We start from the raw sequence: 27,569 nt of genomic DNA, 5'->3' as shown, positions 1-27,569 counted from the left end.
TCCACATGTGCTATCGTTATAGGGAGGATTTTGCCAAAATTGATTCAAGATTTTTAAATGTCTCAAGAGCAGTACATTAAGTAACCAATGCCACCCCAATAAATTTAATAATAAAAATAAAGGAGCAATACATTATAGCTCATATTTCATAATATAAGCTAGAAAGAGGACAGCCACTGTTGCCCGTATTTTGGAGCATGCTGTCAGCACAAAATAATCTCCATTTCACTTGTCAAAAGATAAACTTAAAGACAGAGGGGGGGAAAGGAATATCCTCTTTAGCCCATCTATAAACCAGATTTATAGATCACCTTTTACTTACTCTGTTAAAAGCTAACAAGTCAGAATGACTTCAGAAAGAAAACACTCATTAAGTTTCATAAAGTTATACATCAAAGCAGCAGGTCTTAGAATTAAGTCACCTTTCAGTCTCTGCATTAATTTGTAGTCTTGCAAATTATAATTTCTCAAGCATACTCATAAAAAAAAAAGTCTCAAGAATCACAGAGTAGCCAGCCGATGTGACTCAGTGGTTGAACATCGACCTATAAACCAGGAGGTCACAGTTCAATGCCCGGTCAGGGCACATGCCTGGAGTGCAGGCTAGATCCCCAGGGGATGTGCAGGAGGCAGCTGATCAATGATTCTCTCTCATTTCTATCTCTCTCTCCCTTCCCCTCTCTCTCTAAAACCAATAAAAAACACATTTAAAAAAGAAATTACAGGATGAAAGTTAAACATATCCCCAAGCCATGACCCAGCAATTCTACTCCTAGGAATTCACTCAAAAGAACTATGTGCTTACTAGTAAGTCCACAAAACAAGGTGTAGGTGATGTTCATAGCAGCTTTATTCATAAAAGAAAAAAAAAAAAAGCTGACAATAAACCCAAATACATACCAACAAAAGAATGGCTAAACAGACTATGATAAATTCCTATCAGTGGAATACTACTCAGCAATAAAACAGAACTGTGGAACCACCTTACAACACAGATGAATCTCACAAAGGTCATGTGAGCAGAAGAAGCCACACACAAAATCTTGATTTCATGTACATGGATCAAGGTCAAGCAAAACTATTCCTTGCAGGTGGGGTGCTAACAGTCGGAAAAGTGGCCGGAGAACCTTCTAGGATGATGGAAAGTTCTTATAACCACACAGGTGAATGCACTCATGTATAAACTCATCCAGCTTTGGAACTTGTGGCCGCACAACACTATAAATGAATTAACTGCCACTGAATTGTAGACTTTAAAATGGTTGATTTCATGTTATGTGTATTTTACCACAATAAAAAAAAAATTTACCAAGCTCTCCACTTGAGATTTATGCATTTTACTGTATGAAAATTATACTTCAGCCCTGACAGGTTTGGCTCAGTGGATAGAGCGTCAGCCTGTGGACTAAAGGGTCCCGGGTTTGATTCTGGTCAGGGGCATGTACCTGGGTTGCGGGCACATCCCCAGTAGCGGGTGTGTAGGAGGCAGCTGATCAATGTTTCTCTCTCATCGATGTTTCTAACTCTCTATCCCTCTCTCCCTTCCTCTCTGTAAAAAGTCAATAAAATATATTATTTAAAGAAAATTATACTTCAAGGAAACACCATAAAAATAATAATATAGAAAAAGCTTCAGGGTGAGTGAGCAGGCTCGAGAGAACAGACTCTGGACACCACTGTTTCCATGGGAGATCTTTTCCCAGTTTCAGACCAATTTTTCTAACCTCAGTTCTTCGGTAAATTGAGTCAACCTTTCCTGCCTCTTCCTGCCTCTTGAGGAAAGACATCTGCACACTGTGCGCCTAAGCAGTTATCAGTAGACTAAAAATTTCTCCCGGACCTCTGATTAAAATCCGAATTTAGGTACTGCGAGAAAGAAGGCCACTGATAATCAAAATGAACTCAGAGCCTCTTCATTTCCATGTGTCGCCACTTGCCCGTTTTTAGACTCTAACAATAACAACACCAGACGGAAAAGCACAAATGCTTCCAGTTCCATTTCTGGAAAATGTCAATGGGTGTCTAAGAGGCCACAAATCTCTCTCCCCTCTTAAAACTCACCCAGACACTAAACAGGCCAGCCCAAGGTAGGCGAAGCACTCTGCATGGAGGCAGGCAGAAAAACTCAGGGGTGCCTGAAGGGATGCTGAGACTCGGAGGAGAGCGAGTGAGTTTGTTTACACTAGTGAACAGGGAGGTCTCGCAAGAGTACCCAGTTAGGCTCATCTCCAGCGCCGCTGTGAAGAACACATCAGAGAGGCCTTCCAGCTGCAGGCCTGCCTTACCGTCCACCCTCATGCCACACAATGGGGTCCCTGGGGGAGACGTCCGTGGAAAAGGAGGGGGTGCTGGAGTCTCCCAGTATGCCGCTTTTACTGGGAAGGGTGGAGGGGAAGAGGAAGGAGAAAATGAGGGTTTTGTTTGCTTGCCTGGGCTGCAGAGTAAGGGAAAGAATCCAGCACCACTGGGCTGGTACATTATTTAAGCTGCAACTGAATAATAGATCCTTCCATCACTTCATGAGCTAAACAACTATAGCCACTCAGGTTCCCAGTTTGTCTTCGAGATCAATGCCTTTCAGAGAGAACCCACTGGATCTCTTTTTATTTTATTTTCTTTTTTAACAGTTTATTGACTTTTTTTTTTTTAGGGGTGGGGGAGAGAGAGAGAGAGAGAGAGAAATACCAATGTGAGAGCATAACATCAATCGGCTGCCTCCTGCACACCAGCTACGAGGGATCAAGCCTCCAACCTGGGCAGGTGCCCTGACCCAGGAGTGGAACCAGCAACATTTCAGTACATGGAACAACACCCAACCAACTGAGCCACATGGGCCTCTTTTTAAAAGACAAAAAAAAAGAAAGAAAGAAAGAAATAATAATAAACACAAAAGTTGTTACAGAGCCTGGAAACACTTTATGATGACAAGAGTTATTAGATCTTATTTAGAACTAGAGGCCTGGTGCACAAAATTTGTGCACGGGTAGGGTCCCTAGGCCTGGCCAGTGATAAGGGCCGATCTGCAGGGCGACCGGCAGGGCGATCGGGAAGCCCCCCGCTCACACCCACCTTGGCTGGCCTGGGGCCTGCGGACTGGGGGCAGCTCCTGCATTGAGCATCTGCCCCCTGGTGGTCAGTGTGCGTTATAGTGACTGGTCGTTACGCTGGTCATTCTGCCATTCGGTCCATTTGCGTATTAGGCTTTTATTATATAGGATGTTCTTTCTTCAGGCTTTACCCCCAAACACTTAGAACCCTCAGAAACTTAAACACTGAAAAGGCTTCAGAGACCATCAACCATAACAGCTCATTTCCCCACAAAGAGACTGAGAACTAGAATTGCTTACCTTGCTGAAATCACCCAGCTAGTTAGTGGCAGAGCTGATATGCCCCCACAAAAATGGTCTGTATGTAATTCTACACTTTTTTCCCTTACGAACTATCATCTCCTCACTGTAGAAATGCCAGGAATCCACTCTTCTAACTTCTCAATGCGTCTTCAATTCTTACTGGTGTATGCAACAAGCCCTCCCCAAATCAAGGCAGTTGGAGGTGGTACTTAGTAATGTGCCTGCCTGTCTTCTGGGGTTTCCAAGATGACTCAGACCAGGGAGGGGTTCCCGGCTGACGGAAGTGACTGGCCCTGGCAGACGTGATAAGAGCTCTAATAAATACTAGCATGTGCACACTAACCAATCACAGGCGAGAAGGCGGCTGATTCAGCCTGAGTGAAGAAGGGTTAGGGAGGAAAGGGCTCCTAAGAATGAGCTCACCAGGAAGTTTCTTCTAAAGGGCTGCTCTGCAAAACCAGAAGTGGTTAGTTTTGGTAAATTAATTCCCTCAAAAGAAGTTCATTCTGTTTTGCCAGATGTACTTGGCAACAGTCTTCCCCGTTTTGGGAATGGGCTGCTGGTTTCTCACAGCACACATTCCCCTGCTCCCCAACGTCAAGTTCATTCCACCCAGGGGCGCACTGCTATATAAGCATAAAGGACACCCCACAACCTCGAACGGGAAACGCTTCCTTTCAGACAGTGATTACAAATGGTTCTCAATGAATGAAAACAGGCAGCTAAATTCGGAACTTTATTTCCTCCTGGGAAGAACAAAAGTCCTAGAAGATGCATGTAGTAGAAGAGTTCATTAATTCCTACTGATGACGAGAAAGCATTATTTCCCCTGCTCACCTTCCACTCAGGTACCTGCTGTATTCTCTCATCTCTACCAAAGCTTTCTTTATTACAATGGCGAAGATGTAACTGGCTTTTAATCATTATCTATTCACTGCAGCTTAGTAACTGTTACTTTCCAACAACCATCCCAATAATTCTCTCCCACAATGTGTTATATACATTCCCTCCGAACACCTCTGACGTGTGACTAACAATATTGTCACACATACTGTTAATAAATAGCTACAGTATATATTTAGTCCCATGTTTACACAGGGTATCTATCAGATGAGGCACACTATAATTAGAGTTTCAAAAGCCCATTTTTTTCTTGCAAACATAATGTTTATATTTCATGTGGATGATTAAAGTCCACAATAGAAATAGTAATCACCATATTAACGATTTCTAAATCCATGATTACATATGCACATAGGTAAAGTTTAGTGAACATTTGTATTCTTTGCCAAGATTTATGGTATAATTTGAAATTTTTTTTATTTAATCCAGCTTCCTAAAATACAAACATGTATTTTAGTCATGAAGATCTACCAAGGATATGCTTTCTCCACCAGTACCATTCCTGCAACTCCAAATCTCACTGCTCCCCACCGCCCTCTCACCACCCCCGCCCCCACACACACACACACAATGTTGGGAGAAAAGAAACATAAATTAAAACTATAACCCATGAACATTATAATTAGGCTAAGTATTTAGTCTGAAAGTTACAATAAACATTACAAAAATGTATCTTGCTATGAGCTGCAACTTACAATGGTATGCAAGTGATGCAGGCAAGTTTGGTTATCTTTTTAAGGTTAAAGACCTGATTTAACTTTAACTACCTGGCAGAGGCACTAAACAAATATCTGTACTGATTTAAAATGACTAAAGTACAAGTTACTAATTGAAGGCTTAGGGTTTTTCAAAAATGGTGTGCGTGAACAAACACAAGCAGGGATTTTGGTGACCAAAACAAAGCATTTTCTATCCTGGTTTTATTTACCTTCACATCACTCATTTCTCTAGGTCAAGGCAGGGTTACTTTTGTCCTATCTCAAGATTTCTAATTCCTACGACAATCCTTGTTAAAGCTTACTTCACAGACCAATGGAAACTACCCTTTTCAAGTTAAATGCATTTACACCTGGTAGAGACTGGCTCTCTCCATTCTTGGGCACTGATGGATGGCAAAGGAGATGCACTTGATAATAGGGTGACGTCCCTCAGGAGTGGCCTTTTCATTCTACCCTGTAAACGCCATACCAACAAACCTTAAACACTGCTCACACGATGGCTCATAGGAAGCGGAGAAGGGAACGAGAATTGGGCAAGACATTAAAGAGCTTCATAAAGTCTTCAGTAACAGTAAGAGAGCTCCGTGGACAAGAGCAAGATGCACACGTTAAGACATAAAACCCATCAAATTCAACCTTCCTGGCTTTCCTGGAGGTGACGTCAAGGCCTACCTAGCTCTCCACAAACGTCACAGTATTTCCTGTCTTAGATTTAAAGGACTATCTTCACGATTTCTGACTTAGTCTCATACCACTCATCCTGATAATTTACTGTTTTTCTTAAACTGAACTATGTTACTTAACACTTATTTTTGCCTCCTTCTAAGTAACCTAATCCATTAAATAAATTAGTTAGGTAGCTGGCTTTGTTTTTTATTCTTAAAGTCCAATGTTCATGCAATGGAAAGACAGGGTATGTCCCTCTAAGTATGTCTGTCTGTAAAGCACACTTTGGAAAACACAGTTCAGGGAATAGCAAACGAGGCAGAGAAAACGCTCAATCAAACATGTAGGGTTTTTTTTTTTCAATATGCCAGTCCCTAGTCTCTCTGCTGAGCTCACAGGTTATCGAGGCTGATGAAGCTTTGGGTGCAATGCCTGGCTGGAGGATGGAGGCGCCCATCGTTTAAAACCCCAAATGAAACCGGCGCCTTCGTTGGGAGGTCTCTGCAGGCCTGTGGGGCTCCAGGAGGCAATCGCCAAGTTTAGCGGTCAGTCACCCCGTGCTGTTCTGAGAAGCGCATTTCCCAACCCAGTTAAGAAAGCGGGAGCAGGCACTTTCCAACTCAGAGCTCTGCCTCTCCTGCAACAATGTGGGCGGTGTACAAGCTTCACCACTGCTTTCCTCGGTAGCCTTCCAGGCTGGACCCAGCTCTCAACACTGGATGTTGGGACTGAGTACCTGGGAACTTTTCCCATTGCTGTTTCACAGTCTTTTAAAAAATGTTTAATGGAAATACCACCCCAGACCCTCAGAAATTTGCTAGCTATTTAGGTGTCTAACTAACAAGGGTCATGACAAAAATTCCTGTGGGGGGTGAAGTAGGTCCGAAGTAGCTTTAGAGAGGATTTCTTTTTTAACTTTAAAAAAAGCTCACGTAAACCCATAAATACGTGTTAATTCTGACCTGAGTCTTTGTTTCTGAGCCTTACATACCCCTTGGATTGAGGATCAAGAAACTTACTCAGCAAAACACCTGAGAGAATCATTTTGCCCCACCCACCCAATTTTCCAGGAAAAATGCCTCTCAACACCAAGGCTGGCTGGCCCAAGGCCATCCTGGCCAGCAAATTTCTGGCCCCCACTGCTTAGGGTCTAATTCATCAACGAGGCATGTTATAGGAAGTAAGCTCCCAACCTAGACAATTTAATCTGAAGCCACAACTCCTTACTGGGATTTGTTTCAGGGATTAGGCAAAATAAATAAATAAATAAATAAATAAATAAATAAACTCCCAGATGGCTCACATTCTTGTTAGAAGTATGTTGAAAGTTTCAGCAGTGATTACTAACCCTTCCTACCTCTTCACCCCACCCCAGGCACGCCTACACTTCACGCCACTCCCAAACCAAATCTGCATGACTTTTTTAAACTACAATTTCAAGAACGCATCTGCCTCCTAAGAAAAACACAAAACAAAAACCTAACCAAACAAAAAAAAACCTTCAGGACAGAAAACCTTGCAAATTCAAAAGTCACTGGAGGAATGTTATCACCTCCCTTGCATTCCCAGGCACTTCTGCAGAAGATAAATGGTTGGCCTGTGACCTTTTGTCAATGTACAAAAAAACTAGATCAAAAGCCAAACAAATGTAGGGAGAAGTCCTAGCAAATGGTATTCCCGGGGGGAGTGATATAAAAATTTATTGGTCGTAAGCATATGAGTGCCTCAAAAATAGTAATATTTCCCTGTGTAGGGATTGGAGTGGAGTATTTACTGGGAAACTGGTTCACTTCAGGGATTTTTATGACTCCTCCTCCATCCCCTTACCCACCCCCCACTTAAAGTTCTCTTACAGGCATTCAAGGCCTTTCAAGGGAGTGTAAGCAACTCTTCCTCTTTCCCCTGGACACCCACCGGCACTTCCTGTCTGTACTTCTAGATCCCACATCCCTTATCAGCCCTGGAACCAACACGTACACAGTGGGAGCTCTCTATGGTTCGTATTACTAGCTGCCATTTACTTAGCACCCACTACATGCCAGGCCCCCTACAGTATTTCATCCAGTCCTCACTTAACCCCATGAGGTGGGGGCGTTATCAGCCCCATGTTTTTATACTGGCTTACGTAGCTAGGTACCGGTTCAAATGCCACCCTTTCTTCCCAGCCAGAATCCCTGAAAGGGTACGCACACAGGACACCTCTCCGTCCTGCACACGCCCTGCCCCAGCCTCAGGTGTCCCAGCCGCGTGGGCTGCAGAAACACAGTGCTCAATTTTCAGGTCTAACAGAGACACTTCGGGGCAGAATCTGAGTGTGGCTCATCCAGAAACCACGCGCGGTGACGAGCACAGGAGGTGCTCGTGACGTTATTAGCTGCCCCGTCCTGGGGGGAAAAAAAGTTACAGGCGGGTGTTTCGGAGAAGAAAATTCCCCTTCGTCAATGTCTGGCAGCCGCTCTGGCAAAGCTCAAGAAACATATCCAACGCCACTTCCGCCTTAGGAAACACCCACCCCTCACCTTCCCCGAAAGGAAAGCTGCGGCATTCTCCCTGGAGCCCACCAGTCTTCGTTAGGTGCATGCTTCCCCAACAGGAATGTGGCAGAGGTGCCCTCTTGTCGTCTGTATTCCCCACACTTTGAAGTGAAGTTGTTTGTGAACATGTACTGAATAAACAAATGCCATTCCCGTGGCACTTGGCTACAAACGCAATGACTCCTACTAACTTCTCACTGAAAGCATGTCCTTCCCAGGTGTGTATAGATGCTACCCACCCACGACCTCCTCTGAGAGGGCTCCTGACAAAGAGGGCCCTGTTCTCCCAACGTGACCGTCAGCGCGCCCCGCACAGACCACCTCCAGACCTGGAGAAGAGGGCCTCTTTCCCTCTCTGCTGGGGTGCCCTGGGCGGAGGGCAGTTTCTAGGATGGTAAGAATCAGCTGGGCACTGCAGGGAAACCACAGCCATTGCTCAGGGCACACAGCTGCCAGGGAAGCAGCGCTGCCGCCGGGAGAACTGAGGCTAACAGGGAGGTGGGAGGCGTAGTCCATTACTAAGCTCTGGAGTATTCACTGTCAAAAGCCTGCAGCCAAAACCCTGATTATTTATAGCCTCAACTACTGTGTCAAAGCGGAAACCTGACAAATGGAGACACAGAAGAGAAGGAACTAATGACAGGTAAGATAATGCCCGAGCAGAAAGCACTCTGCGCTCCCTTGTTGTGGTTTCTTCTGAAGCTCCATCTCCATTCCCCCGCTGAGGACAATTTTTTTACGTGTAGTGAGTGCCCAGCCAGCTGATTCAAAGGGAGAAATGAAGATCCTGGTCTCTAAAGAGTTGTCCGTCTGCCTCAAGCACACAGATACCGGTCACTTTAATCAAATACAAGAGTGTGGCTGAAACAGAGAGGGAAAACACCAAGCCACACAGCCGATGACAGACCGGCTCCGGAGATGCCTCCAAGGTAGCAGGGATCCCAGACAGAGTTCAAGACAGTCTCCCCGACTCAGTGACTTAATCTGAAACCCAAGTGACAGAGAAGAGAGAAGAGAAGAGAAGAGAAGAGAAGAGAAGAGAAGAGAAGAGAAGAGAAGAGAAGAGAAGAGAAGAGAAGAGAAGAGAAGAGAAGAGAAGAGAAGAGAAGAGAAAGAAGAGAAGAGAATCCGGGAGTCCCGGAGGCCCCCAGCCCTCCGCAGGCGGGGAGAGAATCCCAGCTCCCACAGCACATCTGGGAAGCCCACCGTGCGCTCCCAGGTTCCCTCTCGGCGACCCTTCTCCCCACCAATGAGCGCAAGAGGGCACTTACATGGTGCCAACAGGACAGCTCCCTCCGGGGTGGAAACCCGCGATCTCCTCGCACCAGCATCTCGGGCGCGGGTCCCGCGTGGGCCCCGCTCCTCCTCCTTCTCCGCGCGGCGGGTCGGTCCTCGGACTAGTTGCCTGGGTGCCTGCCAGCGGGGACCCACCCCTTTGTCCCTCCTCCCGCGGCGGCGCCGCCGTAGGTCCGCCCCCCGCCCGAGCGCAGCGCCTCTGTGTTGGCCCAGAGGCCCGGGAAACTCTCAAATGGGCCGCTACCACCCCCTGCGCGACCGGAGGGGAGGACTCACGGGCGCCCCGCCCCCGAGGCCCCCGCGGCAGGGCGAGTCACGCGCGACGCCCGGCTAGCAGCCGGAGTCGGCGGCGGCGGCGGCGGCGGCGGCGGCAACAAGGGGATCCCGTGGCCGTAGCGTCCCGCGCCCCCACGGCCGCACCACCACCCTCCCCCGGCCGGGGGCCCGATGGTTCGCTCCGCGGCGCACACTGGGGCCAGCAGGTCCCGCTCCAAGCGCGCGCGCGCGCCCGGGAAGCGCGGTGAGTTGTGAGCCGCGCTGCGGCTGTGAGCCGGGGGCTGGCCGGCGAACCTCGGGATCGCGTGCGCATCCTGTGCGAACGCTTTTTTGGAGAGGTTTGCGGAGCCTCTTCAAATTCTCTTCCGATAGGAAGAGCCGGGGAAACTCCAAAGTTTTCTGTCCAGCCTAGAGGCCTGCCTGGCCAGCTAACACATTCCTCTGCTCCACAACTGATTACGCGAATCCCAGGGGTAGAAGATGTTGGTGTTAAGTAATAAAACGTGACTTTTGAGGACGTGTCTCTTGAGGTTATCTCTTTGACACGTTTCCAACAACTCCAAATAAAGAGACAAACTCCCTCCCGCCATCCGCTTGTAGAAGGCTACCTACCCGTAGGTCACATGGACTAGTACTTAATGGCAGGCTTCATCTAATTCAACTCAGTACATTTACTCGTATTAGAGAACTCTATGGACAAAAAAAAAAAATGGTGCAAGATAAAAAGCTTCCTTTAAGGGCATACAGATTACTTGGAGAATCAACACAGGTACAGTGATTACAAATAGGACTTTGGATTTGAAATCCAAGGAAAACCACCTTGTCAGAGGAAAAAACCGCAGCCCACCCTGCTCTTCTCTTAAATTGAAACGCAAGCCGAAACCGGTTTGGCTCAGTGGTTAGAGCGTCGGCCTGCGGACTCAAGGGTCCCAGGTTCGATTCCGGTCAAGGGCATGTACCTTGGTTGCGGGCACATCCCCCAGTAGGGGGTGTGCAAGAGGCAGCTGATGGATGTTTCTCTCTCATCGATGTTTCTAACTCTCTATCCCTCTCTCTTCCTCTCTGTAAAAAATCAATAAAATATATATAAAAAAAGATTAAAAAAAAAAAAAGAAACGCAAAACTCCACCTAGACTCACAAGCAGAAGGTAAAAGGTAAAAGGTCTGATAGGATACACACGTTGGGCTCGTTCCCTGAAAAGTTGCTTCACTTCCTGCCTCATGAAAACAAGTTTGGCAGTTTCCCTGGAAAAACAAGTCCGGCCGATGCCTCTCTGAAAGTGTCAGGCTCCTGGCCGCCTTTACCGTCGCTGAGTGCTGGCCTCTGAATAGAAAGCCCGGTGAGTAACAACTGCCCAGTTTCCTTCAGGGCTTCAGACTTAGAGGTTTCGGTTGTATTCCTGAGGTAAGGTGTTACTCTCCCGATCTGGGCACCATTTAAAAAATGTTTCCCGAATTAGGTGGTGCTGACTCATAACAACAATGCCAGCCTTTGTGAACTGGTCACACCTTAGGGATGAGCTGACACCACCAGCATTTAGAAAGGAAGAAAGGAATCCAGAAGGTGGCAATTACATCTGCCCAATTATTCCTTTTCTCTCTCTAGAGTTGTGCTGCCCAAAATGATCACCACTGGGAACATGTGGATTTTTAATATATTTACATTAACGAAAATGAAAGGAAGCGAAAAGTTCCGTTTCTGAATCACACTAGTCACATTTCCAGTGCTCAGTCAGTGGCTGATGGCTACAATATACGACCGTGAAGATACAGAATATTCCTCTGATCACGGAGAGTCCTAATGGACTACACTGCTCCACATGATGAAATACTCATATAGCAGAAAGACCACTATTCTGGCACAATAAATAGTTCTGATTCAGATAATGGTTGAAAACACATGATTCAATCGATAGAGTAGCATTGCTAGCAGCAGTAAAAAAAATCAATGTAACTCTTTGGAGAAGCAATTTATAGTCCATATTTTCCATATGTAGAGTTGGACATTTATTTGAACCCCACTCCTGGAATTGGTTTCTCCAAAGAACTTTTCTATCCAACAAGAAATTATTTAACGCCTTCTGTAAAGCCAGAACCTCCTGATAAAAGACTTATTAGGCTCTTACCTATGGGAGCTCCATCTATTGTAGCAATCAGTAAATAATAAGAAAAGGAAGGGAGGGAGGGAAAGGAAGGAAGGGAGGGAGGAACTGTGTAAGTTCTGAGATTCCTGGCTGACTCAGGGTGGTGTGAGGGCTTTCGGAAGAACTTCCTCACCCACACTAAAGCGATGGGGATTAGAGAAGGCTTTCCAGAGATGGGGTTACTTACATGATGGGCAGGAATGAGTTTGTGAGACAAAAAGAGGGGGGTGGGCTTTCCAAATAAAGGGAAGAAATAAGTAGGGAATCAAGGAATGAGGAGACCACCCAGGCTGTGGTATTTTGTTACAGCACCCTGTGCTAAGACTGCCTCTACATCCGACCTTCTGGGATGAGTTGGCCCTGCTACCTTCTCCACCCTCAACTCATCCTCCACTCGCCCAAGCTCACTTCCTGGAGCCACACTGGCCTTTCCTTGTGGCTGTTGCTTTTGCGACCTTGCCAAGCTCACTCCTGCCCCAGAGCGCTTGTTCAAGCTTCTCTGCCTGAACCGCAGAGCCAGCTCCTCCTCAGATTTCTCTTTCCATCTAAAGTAGGAAGCACCCCCTTGAGGTGGCTACCAGGAAGCAATGCCCTCCGGAGAGAGCCAAGCTTAAGTTACAGCAAAGAGGTCGAGTCCACTTGCTGACTGTGAAACGAATGTTTGAGAGGATCTTTTCATTATAGTGATAATAGCAGTCATGCAATGTGTTGCCACCAATAATAATAATAATAATAACAATAATGAAGTTAAAAAGGGAGGCTTCTCTTACCCTAAGCCAGTGATGGCGAACCTATGACACGCGTGTCAGCACTGACACGCGTAGCCATTTCTGATGGCACGCGGCCACATGCCGAGGATGAAACATTTGCTGCTCCTGAGGATGAAACATTTGCGACTAGAGTCTTGGAGTTAGTTTTTTCCTCAAAGTGACACACTATCCGAGTTATGCTCAGTTTTTTTGGCAAAGTTTGACACACCAAGCTCAAAAGGTTGCCATTACTGCCCTAAGCAGACCACCCACTGCCTCCATCTTTTCATACCTTTGCACTGGACGAAAAGGGGCCCCATGCTAACCCGACTAGCTCAGGGAAGGCCTGCACGGCAGCCTTGCAATCTCAAGAGACCTAAAGTAACCACAAAGGATGGTCTGAAATTAAAGTTTTTAAAACTAAAATGTGGTTTCTGGTGGATAGTCATGCCCTAGGCCAGTATCTTCCCTGACCAGTCCATCTTTACCTTAAACCTAGCCTATGTATTGTCTTGTTGCATCTACAATAACATATCACTGGAATGTCAAATAATTGTCCTTTTTTCCAGACCTCTCAAAGCACAGGCACTGCTCTGTGGAGACTTCAAATCCCCTCATCTTTATTGAGTTCATTGTTGACTGTTAACTATCCTGCATCCACCTAAGTAAAAGAGGTATGTGTCTTATCATTTTACTTTTTGCCCAACCCCAGAGGCTTCTCTTCCCCGCCGCCCTTTGCTTTCTCCCGCCTCCCTCATCATCTATCACCAATGATTTCATGTAACCCACTTACATCTCCTCTTCTGATTCTAATGTATAAAAGAAGGTGAAAAACTGCCATTCTCTGGGCACTATCTCAATCCATTGAGATTCTGCTTCCTGGCATTTGTCAACAGTTTGGCTCAAATAAACGCACAAAAATTCTCCACAGGTTTGAATGTTTCTTACGTTAACAGTGCAAAGGTATGAAAAGATGGGGGCAGTGGGTGGTCTGCTTAGGGTAAGAGAAGCCTGCAGAGGACTATAGCAGAAAGGGCGAGTATCCCAAACAATCAATTGAGCCTATTATCCACAGCTCTCCCTTTTTAACTTTATTATTATTGTTGTTGTTGTTGTTTTATTATTATTATTATTATTATTATTATTATTATTATTATCATTATCATTACTGGTGGTAACACATTGCCTGGCTGCTATTATCACTATAATGAAAAGGTGGTAGAGTAAGTGCAAAAGTGATGAAAACAAAGCAGTCAGACTTACAGGGAGAGAAAGTTCTCAGTTCTCAATGGATGGTGCCTTCCATTCACCCTCTCCCTACTCATGGCACAAAGACCAGCATCCTCCCCATGGTGTTTCTAGGCATAGGGTAGGTTTAGCTGGCCACAAAGTTGGAGAAAAAAAAAATTAGCTGTGCAATTCAGAGTCAGCAGTGGGCTTGATGGATTATGAGCCCTGGACTGGTGTGGCGAGTTCTGGTTGGAAGATGGCTGTTGTCTGGGCTGGCCTGGTGGTACCAGGCTGCTCACCTGCAGACTCTGAGGGGACTTATGAGGCTGGTCTGGGAGTGCTCAGGATGGCAGGCAGAGGTCAAGGTCAGCTTAGTCAGCCAGGGCTAAGGCAGAGCATGATTCAACTCTAAGCCTGGAGATCCTAGAAGCACCTTCTGGAGCACAGTCTGGCTAGACAGGCCCTGCTGGGGCAAGCGCTCCGCGCAGAGCAGGGCTCCTCCCCTCCTGCAGGCTGTCCTGGGTCCTCAGAGCACTGCGCTCGTGTTTCCTCGGCTTTTACTATTTTACTCCTGTTTACATCGCAGGCTATATGAAACCCATCCTCTTCCAGGGACAGGTGCCACTTCTTAACCCTCCATCCACAATAATCTAATCTAATAATAGACAAATATGCAAATTGACCGCACCTTCGCTACACCTAAGCCACGCCCACCAGCCAAGCCACGCTCACCAACCAATCAGGACGAGCATGCAAATTGCCCCAACAAAGATGGCGGCTAATTTGCATATCAAGACAGTGTCGAAAGAAGCCAAGAGCTGCAAAGGGGAGTAAAGCTTCGAAGAAGCAAGCAAGCCAGGGGGGCGGGGGGAGGAGAAGGGAGGAGCGAAGTCAGGGCCGTGGGCGAAGGGAAACGAAGGCGGGCTGGAGGAGAAGGCGGGGCCGGCAGCAAGGGCGGAGCGGAGGCGGGGCCGGGGCCGAAGGGAAACGCGGGCGGGCTGGAGGAGAAGGTGGGGCCGGCGGCAAGGGCGGGGCGGAGGCGGGGCCGGGGCGAAGGGAAACGCAGGCCGGCTGGAGGAGAAGGCGAGGCGGGCGGCAAGGGCGGGGCAGAGGCGGGGCCGGGGCGAAGGGAAACGCGGGCGGGCCGGAGGAGAAGGCGAGGCGGGCGGCAAGGGCGGGGCGGAGGCGGGGCCGGAGGCGAAGGGAAACGCGGGCGGGCTGGAGGAGAAGGCGAGGCGGGCAGCAAGGGCGGGGCAGAGGCGGGGCCGGAGGCGAAGGGAAACGCAGGCGGGCTGGAGGAGAAGGCGAGGCGGGCGGCAAGGGCGGGGCAGAGGCGGGGCCGGGGCGAAGGGAAACGCGGGCGGGCTGGAGGAGAAGGCGAGGCGGGCGGCAAGGGCGGGGCGGAGGCGGGGTAGAGTGCAGCAGGAAATCCCATTGCAGGAATTTTCCTGCAACGGGAAAGCTAGTAAAAGCATAATATGCTAATTAGACCGGATGACCTTCCGGACGAAGCCGGGGCTGCAAGGGAAGCCCGGGTCCCAGGTGCCGGGTGCTGGAGGGAAGCCTGGGTCCCAGGTGCCAGAGGGAAGCCAGTGCCGGCAGCCAGGGGAAGGAAGGCCTACTCTTGCACAGATTTCATGCATCTGGCCTCTAGTGAAGAAATAAAATGCTGATAGACAGTGATCAATAAAATGAATATTAGTTGCCAAAAGCTTTCAAACACTCTTTTTTTAAAACATATTTTTATTGATTTCAGAGATGAAGTGGGAGAGAGAGGCAGAAACATCAATGATGAGAGAGAATCATTGATCAGCTACCTCCTACATGCCCCCCACCGGGGACTGAGCCCGCAACCCAGGCATGTGCCCTGTCCTGGAATCGAACCATGACCTCCTAGTTCATAGGTCGATGCTCAACCACTGAGCCATGCCAGCCGGCTGGGCCAAACACTCGTTTTGCTCAATCGATGTACTAGTAAATCCTCACAGCATCCCTGCATACTTGCCATTACTGCCCCCTTTAGAGATGAGGAAATTGCGCTGCAGAGAGGAAAAGCAGAGAGATCATCTCTGAGCAGGTGGTGGGTGAGAATCCAAGCTGGGGTCTGTCAGATCCAAAGCCCCTTCCCATCACGGCTCGCTGGTCCCCAGGTGCACTGCCTCCATCTACAGCAGGCGGGCTTTGTTGTCATCGTTCCCCTCTGGCTCCTTTTAACAGAACGCAAGGGATTTTTGCTGACACAGCAACTGAACAGTGTTGCGGCCCCACGTCTTCAAAACTTCCTGCGGGCACTAAAAAGGTAAGTGCCACCAGTGCCATCTCGCTCCAGCCCACGAGCTAGTAAATTAGAACCTTTGATTCAAACCTTTGTTTCAAAGGTATTTCTGGTGTCTAACTGGATTTCAGAGCTCCCCCTCCCTAAATAAGTACCTGTTAAAAAAAAAAAATCAGTAAGTTAGCCTTTTCCCTAAGTAAAAAGGCCCTCATGTCACAGGCCAGGGAGGGAATCTGAGGTCAGAGTGGCTCAGGGGACTGCCTGCATGAGGCACACAGGCCTTCCAGGGAAACCAGAGGGGCCTCTGGCAACACGTGAATTGCTTTTAAAAATTATCACCAGAATCGTCTAACCCTAAGAATGCAGTATCCCTGATGGACACAGATTAAAGTTGTTGAAGAGCCTCCTACATTTTCAAAGAAGTCTCAGACCTGAAAGGGGCCTTAGAAAAAGGCTGCAAACAGATAAGTTTTCCAGGGCAGCCATGCAAATTAGCACAGCCTCTTAAAACAAAGGACTCTGGCCTGGCCTGGGCACTTCCAGGAGGCATTCAATAAAAATGGAAAATGTGGCTGCTAACGTTTCTGTTCCTATAGCACAGAGTCCTAAATGCCTCTGAGGATAAGAATCTCCTGACGCACCCAAGACCTGTCCCCAGAGATTCTGATTCAGTCAGTCTGAAAAGGGCCTGGGGAATTGATATTTTTAGCATTCAGCCTCAGGTCAGTCTCATCGTGAGGGAGGTTTGGGAAATTCTGCTAAAGGGACAGTGTTGTTCTCTGACACAGGATGGAAGATTACCCTATGGAAGGAAAGTAAAACATGTTGAAGGTCAGAAAAAAAATTTCTCTTTGCAAAATGTTGCCTTTGGTCTACAAAAGAAAAGGTCTAGTCCTCCGATTCTTTTTCTTAGGTTTATTTACATACTAGAGGCCCGGTGCATGAAATTCGTGCATGGGGAGGGGGTGTCCCTCAGCCCAGACTGAACCTTCTCCAATCCGGGATCCCTCTCACAATTCGGGACCACTGGCTCCTAACTGCTCACCTGCCTGCCTGCCTGATCGCCCCCAACTGCCCCCCCCCACGCCAGCCTGGTCGCCCCTTACTGCCTCCCCCCCCCCCGCTGGCCTGGTTGCCCCCACCTGCTCACCCTGCTGGCCTGGTCACCCCAAACTGCCCCCCCGCTGGCCTGGTTGCCCTTCACTAACCTCCCTGCCAGCCTGGTCGCCCCACACAGCCTGTTCGGTCGTCTGTTGGGTTGTTTCGGATGCAATGGTCGCTTAGCCTTTTATATATATAGAGATGTATTTGTATGCAGACATAATCTGGATTTCAATCATTTTTATATAACTGATACTTGTTTATTTACCCAAACCATAGAGTAGATCATAAAAATGTAGCACCATGCAATTAAAATGTCACTATACAGTCCTAGCTGGTGTGGCTCAGTGGATAGAGCATCAGCCTATGGACCAAAGGGTTCCAGGTTCAATTTTGGTCAAGGGCACGTACCTTAGTTGCAGGCTTCTCCCCAGCCCGGGCCCTGATAAGGGCTCGTGCAGGAGGCAACCAATCGATGTGTTTCTCTCACATCGATGTTTCTCTCTGTCTTTTCCTCTCTCTTCCACTCTCCCTAAAAATTAATGGGAAAAATATCCTCAGGTGAGGATTAACCAAAAACGAACAAACAAAAAAACCTCACTATCCAGAGCAAACGACTGTTAGTGACAGGAGGAGCATCCTTCCAGGTACCTCTCTGACCAGGTAAGCATGTAGATATCGGATGCAACCTCTTACACCTGGGCTATGCCAGACATGCTCTTCTGCTACCTGTTATTCCACATAGGAATACTGCTTAACTATTTTTTCATGGCAATATAGAGCGATATCATCATCTTTTATCTGCATAATATTCCATTTGTATGAATATAGTGCTATAATCTGCTAAACAAATTCTTCTATTTAAAGTTATTTTTAAAACTGGTATAGAGGACAGGAGAAAAACCAGGTGGATGAAACTCCGAAGGTTTATTTTGCAGTGATAATGAGGAAGCAAGTAGCTTGTGAGTCTCAGGCAGAATTCGTAAGATATGTCTAGTGTCGATAGTAAGTTAATAACCGTAAGATGTGTTAAAAGATACTAATAAACAGAATAACTGTTGTGTTAAATGTAGGTGAAAAGAATGAAACAAATAAGAACTACTTATTAATAAAAGGGGATGGAAGGACAAAGTAAATCTTAAATAGTAATCATATTTCATAAAATATATTAATAAATTTAATAAAAATTGCCCTGACCGGTTTGGCTCAGTGGATAGAGCGTCAGCCTGCGGACTGAAGGGTCCCAGGTTCAGTTCCTGTCAAGGGCATGTACCTGGGTGCGGGCACATCCTCAGCGGGAGGTGTGCAGGAGGCAGCTGATTGATGTTTCTCTCATCAATGTTTCTAACTCTCTATCCCTCTCCCTTCCTCTCTGTAAAAAAATCAATAAAATATATTTTAAAAAATAAATAAGTAAATAAATAAATAAATTTAATAAATAACTTACAATTATAGATATAATATAATATAAAGTATTGTGTAACTTCGAATTTTTATTGTTAATAAGTATTTCCTATTTAATAAAATATTAACAATATGTAAACGTCATCTCGTATTACCTCTTGATTGACAGCTATGTCATCCCTAAATTGATCACCCATTGGTGACATCCAATATGTCCAGTTCTAGCCTCAAGTATATTCTGTTCCGAAACACTGATAAAACACAGATCTGATGAGCTATAGCTACTGGCCAGGCATTCTTGCCCTGCATTCCTCCGATAGAGCACGCATGAGTTGGCTTTAGATACTTCTATGTGCTGAGACCCTTGTTCAACCTCAACTCTGTTCTTTGTGACCACACCATCATCTAGGAGAGCAGATACCCCAGGGAGCACAGGGTTCCACAAGTGTGGACCCCTTACCCTATTTGTATCCCAACCTAATTATGTTAATGTGTTCTAATCTCTTTCCCCTTGCTTCTTGCTGTGTGTTTTCAAGTTGAATAAATTGAATAAATGGTGTGAGCAGGACAGCTGACTCTGGTCTGAGCCTTTGTGTCCCATGATTTCTGGTAAAGCTTGCCTGGCGGTATTCTCAGCAAGACTGCATCAAGCTAATTTCCACCACCCCTAGAGCACTGAAGAGAAGCAAGCAGGCTGGCGAGCCACCATGAACCAAGTCAGGCTTACCGAAGGTGCATCAAATTCCTTGCTAACCTGGGACGTGAGACTGACATTAACACAAGAGTGAAATCTTCCATTCAGTTTCAGGAATGTGTGGGGCGTTCAGCTTTTCCTGTCTCTAAAGTTATTATCTAAGTTTTTAAACAAACAAGCAAGATTTATTTCCAAGAGATTTAGTGCTCTCTGAGATTTACATTCTGTATAAAGTGTTTTTCTATTATTTTTCAGAAGCAATTCCCAATGACACTTTAATTTTTACCTGTCTTCTCTCTTCTTGATCTAGTTCTGCCTCTAGAACCATCCTCCAGTGGCTAAAATGTTTTGATTCTTGGGAAAGCGTCCCTCTTTCTTACTATATGTATTCTACTGAGCTGAAGCCATCAGGAGAGACAAATGTAACTTTAGCATACTATGAAACCTCTTTCAAAGTGGGTTGGTAGAGTTATTTTAGTAACCAGACAACATCTGAATTAAAAGTAACTAGAGGCCCAGTGCACGAATTCATGTACAGGAGGGGTCCCTTTGGGTGGCCTGCGGGGATCAGACTGAAACCTGCAGTCCAACACTGCCTGCCACTCCTGCTCATCCCCACCCCACTGCGCCAGCCATGGGCTCGCACCCAATCAGTCCCTATCCGGAGAGGCTCGCACTGCTGCAGCAGCGCTTGCCAGGCCTGAGCCCTGCATCTGGCGCCCTCCTGAGGGGAGTGGCCTGCAGGATTGGTTCGAAACCAGCATTCCAACATCCCCTGAGGGGTCCCGGATTAAGAGAGGGTGCAGGCCAGGCCAAGAGACACCCAGGTGCACAATTGGGGCGGAGGGGGGGGAGGGGAGGGGAAACCATGGGAGGGCTCCAGGGCGTGTCTGGCCCATCTCACTCAGTCCCAATTGGCTGGACCTCAGCAGCAAGCTAACCTACTGGTTGGAGCATCTGCCCACTGGTGGTCAGTGCACGCCACAGCAAGCAGTTGAGCTGCCTTAGCATATCATTAGCATATTATGCTTTGATTGGTTGAATGGCTGACTGGATGACCAGACACTTAGCATATTAGGTTTTTATTATATAGGATTATTTTGATTGTTTTAAAATATCAATAATTATATTATAATACCAATATCAAATATTAATAATAGCCCAGCTAGTGTGGCTCAGTCGTTGAGCATCAACCTGTGAACCAGGAAGTCACGGTTTGATTCCTGGTCAGGGCACATGCCCAGGTTTCTGGCTAGATCCCCAGTGCGGGTGTGCAGGAGGCAACCAATCAGTGATTCCCTCTCATCATTGATGTTTCTATCCCTCTCTGAAATCAGTAAAAAATATATATATTTTAAAAATATTAACAATAATTACATTTTCAAAAACCCATAATTATTTCAAATATCAACATAAGTATGATGAGGTGAGGAAATCCTGTCCAGGACATTTTATCTAATCTCACTATACTGGATTATCTCTACAAAAGTCAAAAATTTGGCTGAATTGAAAACTGCTGTCACCAACCAGTCAACTGATGGAAATGTGATACAGTACCCAAATCAGGGCTCCAATAATGACACCCCCCAACCAGAAGCTAGTTGCAAATTCGTTACCTCAATTTCATCAGGTTACATGGGAATCATAAAATAAGCTGCCCCCAGGCTTTCCCACACAACCACAGCACCAGGGGCCCACACAGGCTCAGCACTGTGACTGCTGATTGCAAATTAGACGGCAACTCCCAGCCAGGGAGGAGCTGGACACCGTGAACATGTCCCCAGGCAGTGCAGGGCCACCCCACAGGGTACACCAGGGACTAGACCCAGAAGTGGCTAGAATAGGCGGAGGAGAAGGTGTTGGAAAGAAGGGTAGGTGGTGGTAAGGAAAATAAGCAGGAAGAATTAAGAAATGTGACTGTGAGGCCCAGGCTGGTGTGACTCAGTTGGTTGAGGGTCATCCCCTGCACCGAAAGGTCGCCAGGTAGATTCTAGGTCAGGGCACATACCTAGGTTGTGGTTGCAATCCCTGGTTGAAGTGTGTGCAGAGGGCAACCGATTGAAGTTTCTCTCTCACTCTCACTCTCTCTCTCACTGTTTTTTTTTTCTCTCTGTCTCTCTCTCCCCTCTCCCTCCCTCTCTCTAAAAAACAAATAAGAACATATTTTAAAAAAAGAAAAACAGAACTGTGGCTGGGAAAGGTAAGAGAGAGAGCTCTGGGTTTGCAATCCCCTGGTCATCGTTTAATCCTTAGGTTCTGGATTGTATTCAACAAGCAGGAGTATAATTAACATTTTATGTTTCAGAAGCTAGCTTCTGAGTATTACTCATCTGTGTGCTACACTGAAAATGTCCAGACAGCTCCGATTCCCAGAGATAGGCCAGGTGACCAGCACTTGTCTTAATGATCTCATGAGTAAGCCATGCATGCTAACTTTTGTTTGGAAAACATGTTAGACTATAACAAGAACACTCAAAAGTAAGAATAAAACCATCTTATTTTTATTTTTCTTCCATTTAAATGGTGTACCAATTTCTCATGATGAACGTCTGCTGAAATTGCTAAAATGACAAAGTCTTTACAGACAAGTATTTGAAGCAATGCTTTTTTTACTTTAAATACTCAGAGAGGAAAACATGGAATTATTGTGTGACAAAAACCACTTGTCTAAAATCCCTAAGGCTACAAATTAAGTGGCTTGAAATCCCTGAATGCTGAAATAATTCCAAGGAAATGTACCTGCAATACAAGTGTAAGGCTAACTCATTGTTTATGAACCTTTAGGCTGGTCTGAGAAGGAAATTAAGAATAGGACATCTACTAGTATACACAGCCTGTGTATTTACAGGAATGTTAACATTTTAATAGCAAAACAGCACATCATCTCGAAAAACACAGCCCATTTCTTTCATGAATTTTAAGTGTTTTGTAATTTCCCATGGTCTTCTTAAACAGGTGAGATAGAAAACTGTAATATAAGAGCATTTTACTCAGAAGCTCAAGAACCTCAAACTAACAAGCTGGGTGCTTGGTACCCTATCTCCCTCCATCCACATCACGGCTTTTCCCAGGAACCAGGAGGAAACAGAGCAGAAACAAAGAAAATGCTAGAAGCCAGGAAAGCCCTGGGTGAAAGAGCACAACCATGAAGTCAGACAGACACCTGTGTTTCAACAAGTTCCAGCTCGGCTACTTCTTGGGTTTAACCTACGACATTGACACTATTCGACGGTTTGTGACCTATACAAACGGCTCGTTTGCACGGTTCAGCCTCAAGGCTGTGTGATTCGGGCAGCTTATCTAAACTCCCTAAGCTTCCATTTCTTTGTCTGTAAAATGGTGGTATGCGGAATATTGTGAACCCTCAAAATTTTACATGTTGAGCCGAAGCCGGTTTGGCTCAGTGGATAGAGCGTCAGCCTGCGGACTGAGGGGTCCCGGGTTCGATTCCGGTCAAGGGCATGTACCTTGGTTGTGGGCACAACCCCAGTGGAGGGTGTGCAGGAGGTGGCTGAATCAGTCTTTCTCTCTCATCGATGTTTCTAACTATCCCTCTTCCTCTCCCTTCCTCTCTGTGAAAAATCAATAAAATATATATATTTTTTAATTTTTACATGTTGAAGTCCTAACCCCTGGGACCTCAGAATGTGACCTTATTTGGAGGGAGGTCTTGACAGAGGTCATCAAGTTGAAGTGGTGTCTTTAGGGTCGTCACTTCTCCAGTGTGACTGGTGTCTCTATACAAAGGAGAAACTCAGGCGCGGTGAGACACGCAGGGGGAAGACGGCCGTCCACACGCCAAGGACAGAGGGCAGGAAGAGGTAGGTCCTCCCCTCCTAAGTCCCAGAGGAACCAACCCTGCCAACAGCTTGATCTGACTTCTAGCCTCCAGAACAAAGACCATCAATATCTATTGTTTAAGATACCCGGTTTTTTACTGCAGCCCTAGGAAACGAACACAAATCGGGATTATAGTTGGACCGACACCTTAGAAGGTGGGTATGGGGATTAAATGAAGACAATGCAGGTAAAACAGCTGGCACAGCACCCACTACACTGTCGTAGCACCCAAATCATCGGAAAGCTCTCACTGTTACTACTGCAGGTTGACACTTCACGTCATACTGGAGTTACGATGGAAGTCTCACCACACACACACCACTCTCCTTCCGGCCTCCTGCGGCACCTCGAGGCCCTTTGATGTAGCCTCTGCTCTCGAGCTTCTTCTCCCCTCTTGGCATACCTGGCCAACTACGTTTCATCCTCAAGTTTCCTCTCGGATATCACCTCCCACGGAGGCCCCCCCTCACTTAGTCACTGCCTCAGCCTTCTGCTCACACGCCCTCACAGGGGTGAGTGCAGCCCTTTCCACACAGCAATGCAATTACTGATTCCAAACTAGATCCCCTGTCCCCCAGGACAAGCCTTCTAGGCCTCTGGATTTCCCTCAGGCAGTGCTGTGTGAGGTACTCATTGAATGTTGAGGAAGAATCTCTTCACCACAGGCAGGGAAACTGGCCACACACACACACACACACACACCCGTGCCCAAACAAGCCCACGTTCTTCATCAGCGGCCAGAAGTCCTTTCCAGGTGGATGGTTCTAAAAGTGTGATCCGGACACCAGAAGTATCAGCCTGTTGGAGACTTGTTAGAAATGCAAATTCCTGGACCTCGCCCCAGGCCAGTGGTCGGCAAACTGCACGGCTCTTTGGCCCCTTGAGTGTGGCTCTTCCACAAAATACCACGGCCTGGGCGAGTCTATTTTGAAGAAGTGGCGTTAGAAGGAGTTTAAGTTTAAAAAATTTGGCTCTCAAAAGAAATTTCAATCGTTGTACTGTTGATATTGGGCTCTGTTGACTAATGAGTTTGCCGACCACTGCCCCAGGCTGACTGAAGCAGAACCTCTGGAGCTGGGACCCAGGAATCTGTTTTGTTAATAAGCCCTTCAGGTGATTCTGATGCAGCTGAAGTTTCAGAACAACTGTTCTGGGTTTATCCAGTTCAGCAGGCGGGGCTTTGGCTGCTGGTGTGAGCTCCCCCAGCACAGTATTACTATAGACTCAGGGGCTCCTCAGGGAGCGAGGACTGCAGAGGGGCCTTCACTTACAACTCACTTTTTCCTAAGCCCATACTATGGGGTGAGTTGGTAATAGCTCTAAGATACCTAAACTGCCCTAACAATGAGAAGCCGTGTCTAGGAAAGTGAGTCTCCGCCCAAATTCTTAACATCCTTTCTGAAAGCAAAGAGGTGAAGATGACTTTGCCATGTCAGAAAAGTGATCACCAAAGCCCCTGGAAGTATCAGCCACAAACACCAGGCAAACAGTGCTCTCCAGACTCCAAGATTGAAAAGGCGGGCAGAACAGGTAGCGGCTGATGATCAGAAACCTCAGGTCAAAGGCAGGTTCTACAGGCACCTTCCTCGCCCCAGGCCACACATGGCTAGTGGATCCCAACATTCTTGCTCAACACACTTGGCCTATGAATCCTTACTCTAGGCAGCCACAACCAGTTGATCAGAACTGGCCCTTGAGAAAAAGCTGTTTACTATCTGAGTTTAGGTGTTCCGTCTTCAAGCACTATAGAGTGCGTATGGAAACCAGCTGGTATTCCAGGAATCTCACTGCATTTGGAAGTCGGGGGCTGTACATCTTGAGGAAATCCTTTTGAAATCACTGAATCTCGGTTTCCTTATTTGCAAAAAGAGAGCTAGGAATACCTTGCTCTCAGGGTTGTTCAGAGGATAAACAATACGGGTGAAAGCCCCTTGCCCAGTGCCTGGCAAATAAAAGGCTCTTAATAAATACCTGCTGGATCTGAAACTAGAGCGATGTGGATGCTGTGGGAAAAAATCCTCCCCCCCTCCCCCCAAGCTTGCCAAGCAGCTGGAGGGCACCCTTCAGTGCTCATGCCGAGGAGAGCTTTGGAGTAAGGCACTGCCTTGGGAAACCAACTGGTGCGGAAAGGTGGGTCGTTACAGGAAATCAGAACCAGGGAGGTATTTTGTTTAAGGCAGAAAAAGCCTTCCCTCCCACGATGTCAGCTTCAACCGCCCTTTGCCATATTCCATGCTGAACCTCCTACTCATTTGACTCGATCGATAGGTCCTACCTAGAAATCTTCCAGGAAAACCATTTCTGGAGTCTAGGCAAGTATGTCTTCCTACGCTGGAAGCTTTAAGAGCTCTACGTAGATCATCTCATCAACAACCCCAGCCCAGCCCCGTTGGGGCAGTGGAAACTGAGGACTTCCCCATTCTAGTGTCCCCATTTGGACAACTGGACTCCAAGCAAGGCCTTGGTATGTGCCCAGGGCTCGCTATATGTGAACCCATTTGGCTTCATGTTAACATTCCCTTTTTATAGACGGAGATGTGGGGCGCCAAGAAATGGAGACATGTGCCCGGGATCACACAATTAGAAGGCAGGAGTGCTGGGATCTGAACAGCTGTGTGCTATTCACACGCCTCTAAACTCCAGCACTGACGTGTACCTGGAATCCACCCCAGCAGGGACCGAGAGCTTAAACAGACAGGAATCCCAAAACAAGCGCATAAAAAAAAAAAAATTCTAGCCCCATCCCAGCCAGCCATCACAGACTGGTCTATAATCAGGGGTTAAAGTATAACTAAGAATACATCCCAGCATCTGTCAAAATACAGTTTAATACCTTGTAAATCCCATTTAATTCATACTTAAAATTGAATCAGTAAATACATAATACTCACTCTTCATCTTCCACTAAAAGCATGTACATAATTAATCTTTAGAGGCCAGTCTTTTATATAATTCTTCTACCTCAAAGATAATGGGAGAAAGGTGACCTGCCAGAATGACCTACAACCACAGGCACCAAAACACCTTGTTAGGCATTTATCCTGAACCCTGGGAGTTGAACTTAACATGCTTTAGCCAGGAAGAGCCTCAATTAACATATAGCCAAAGTTATACCTATCAATTCAGACCATAAGTGCAGACAAGATGTTTCTGTTTTTTTTAGTAAATAGGATGTTAACATTGAAAATGGTGGCCTTGACTACCTCAATGACATGAAATAATTTATATCAAACTTTGGTGGAGGAAAGCCAGTAATTAGGTTGATGAGAGACAAAGAAAGCAAGTACCGCCCTAGCCGGTTTGGCTCAGTGAATAGAGTGTCAGCTTGCGAGACTGAAGGGGCTCGGGTTCGATTCCAGTCAAGGGCACATGCCTGGATTTTGGGCTCAATCCACAGTAAGGGGCATGCAGGAGGCAGCCAATTAATGATTCTCTCTCATCATTGATGTTTCTCTCTCTCTCTCTCTCTTTCTCTCTCTCTCTCTCCCTTCCTCTCTAAGATCAATAAAAATGTGTGTGGGGTTTTTTGGTGTTTTGTTTTTTGTTTTTTTAAGAAGAAAGCAAGTACCTGGTGAAGCAGGCTGTTCGCAGGCAGGAGTCTGTGTTTCGTGGAGCACCTGTGCCCGGAGGTACAGCTGGGGTGCCAGTCCCACTCACAGGGAGATGATAACAACGTGGTACTCCGTGCCCTGAAAAAGAGAGGGTTGTTAGAAACCCAGCATGGTCGTTCCCAGCACGGAGGGATCTTGGGAAATGCAGCTAACTTCACCTACTGTATGACTCACCCATTTATAGTTTGGTTTTTAGTATATTCACAGAGTGGTACAACCATAACCACAATCCATTTTAGAACAGTTGTCACTATTTCAAAAAAAGAAAGCCCTTGGACATTACCCATTATCCTCTAATTCCCTCTCCTCCTCACACCCTGGCCTTAGGCACCACCAGTCCAATTTTTATCCCTATCGATTTACCTCTTCTGGAGATTTCATACAAATCAATTCATACACTATGTGACCTTTTGTGACTGGCTTCTTTGACTTGGCCTAATATTTTCAAGTTTCACCCATGTTGTAGCATGTATCAGAACTCCATTCCGTTTTATGGCCAATTACAATTCTATTGTTTAGTTAGATCATATTTCACTCATCTCTTCATCAGCTGGTGGACATTTGGGTTGTTTCCACTGTTTGGCTGTTTTGAACACAAGTACATATGTGGACGTTTTAATGTTTCTCGGATCTATAGCTAAGAACGGAATTGCTGCCCCTAATGTTTTCAGTCTTCAAAAATTGGAGAAAATCATCCTGGCTGGGTAGCTCAGTTGGTTAGAGCATCATCCCAATATACCAAGATTGTGGGTTCAATCCCCAGTCAGGAAGCAACTA

At 46.6% G+C, this 27,569-nt stretch overlaps 1 protein-coding gene across 4 annotated transcripts in view; it reads right to left on the bottom strand.

Annotated features, from left to right (window-relative positions):
* The window catches only part of TJP2 (tight junction protein 2), a 110,374-nt gene that overhangs the window by 58,815 nt on the left and 23,990 nt on the right, over positions 1-27,569 (bottom strand). For 2 of the 4 annotated variants that reach the window (XM_054727338.1, XM_054727340.1), the window contains exon 1: positions 9,444-9,640. In XM_054727338.1, coding sequence (XP_054583313.1) covers positions 9,444-9,503 — 60 coding nt within the window. In that variant the 5' untranslated portion in view covers positions 9,504-9,640. Of the gene's footprint in view, positions 1-9,443; positions 9,643-26,749; positions 26,871-27,569 lie in introns of those variants that run through there. The other 2 variants (XM_054727341.1, XM_054727339.1) reach the window with 2 other exon arrangements.

The sequence above is a fragment of the Eptesicus fuscus genome, chromosome 15 (genome assembly GCF_027574615.1).
Source record: "Eptesicus fuscus isolate TK198812 chromosome 15, DD_ASM_mEF_20220401, whole genome shotgun sequence".
In the NCBI taxonomy this organism is placed as follows: Eukaryota; Metazoa; Chordata; class Mammalia; order Chiroptera; family Vespertilionidae; genus Eptesicus; species Eptesicus fuscus.
This window is presented reverse-complemented; position numbering and strand designations above follow the sequence as displayed.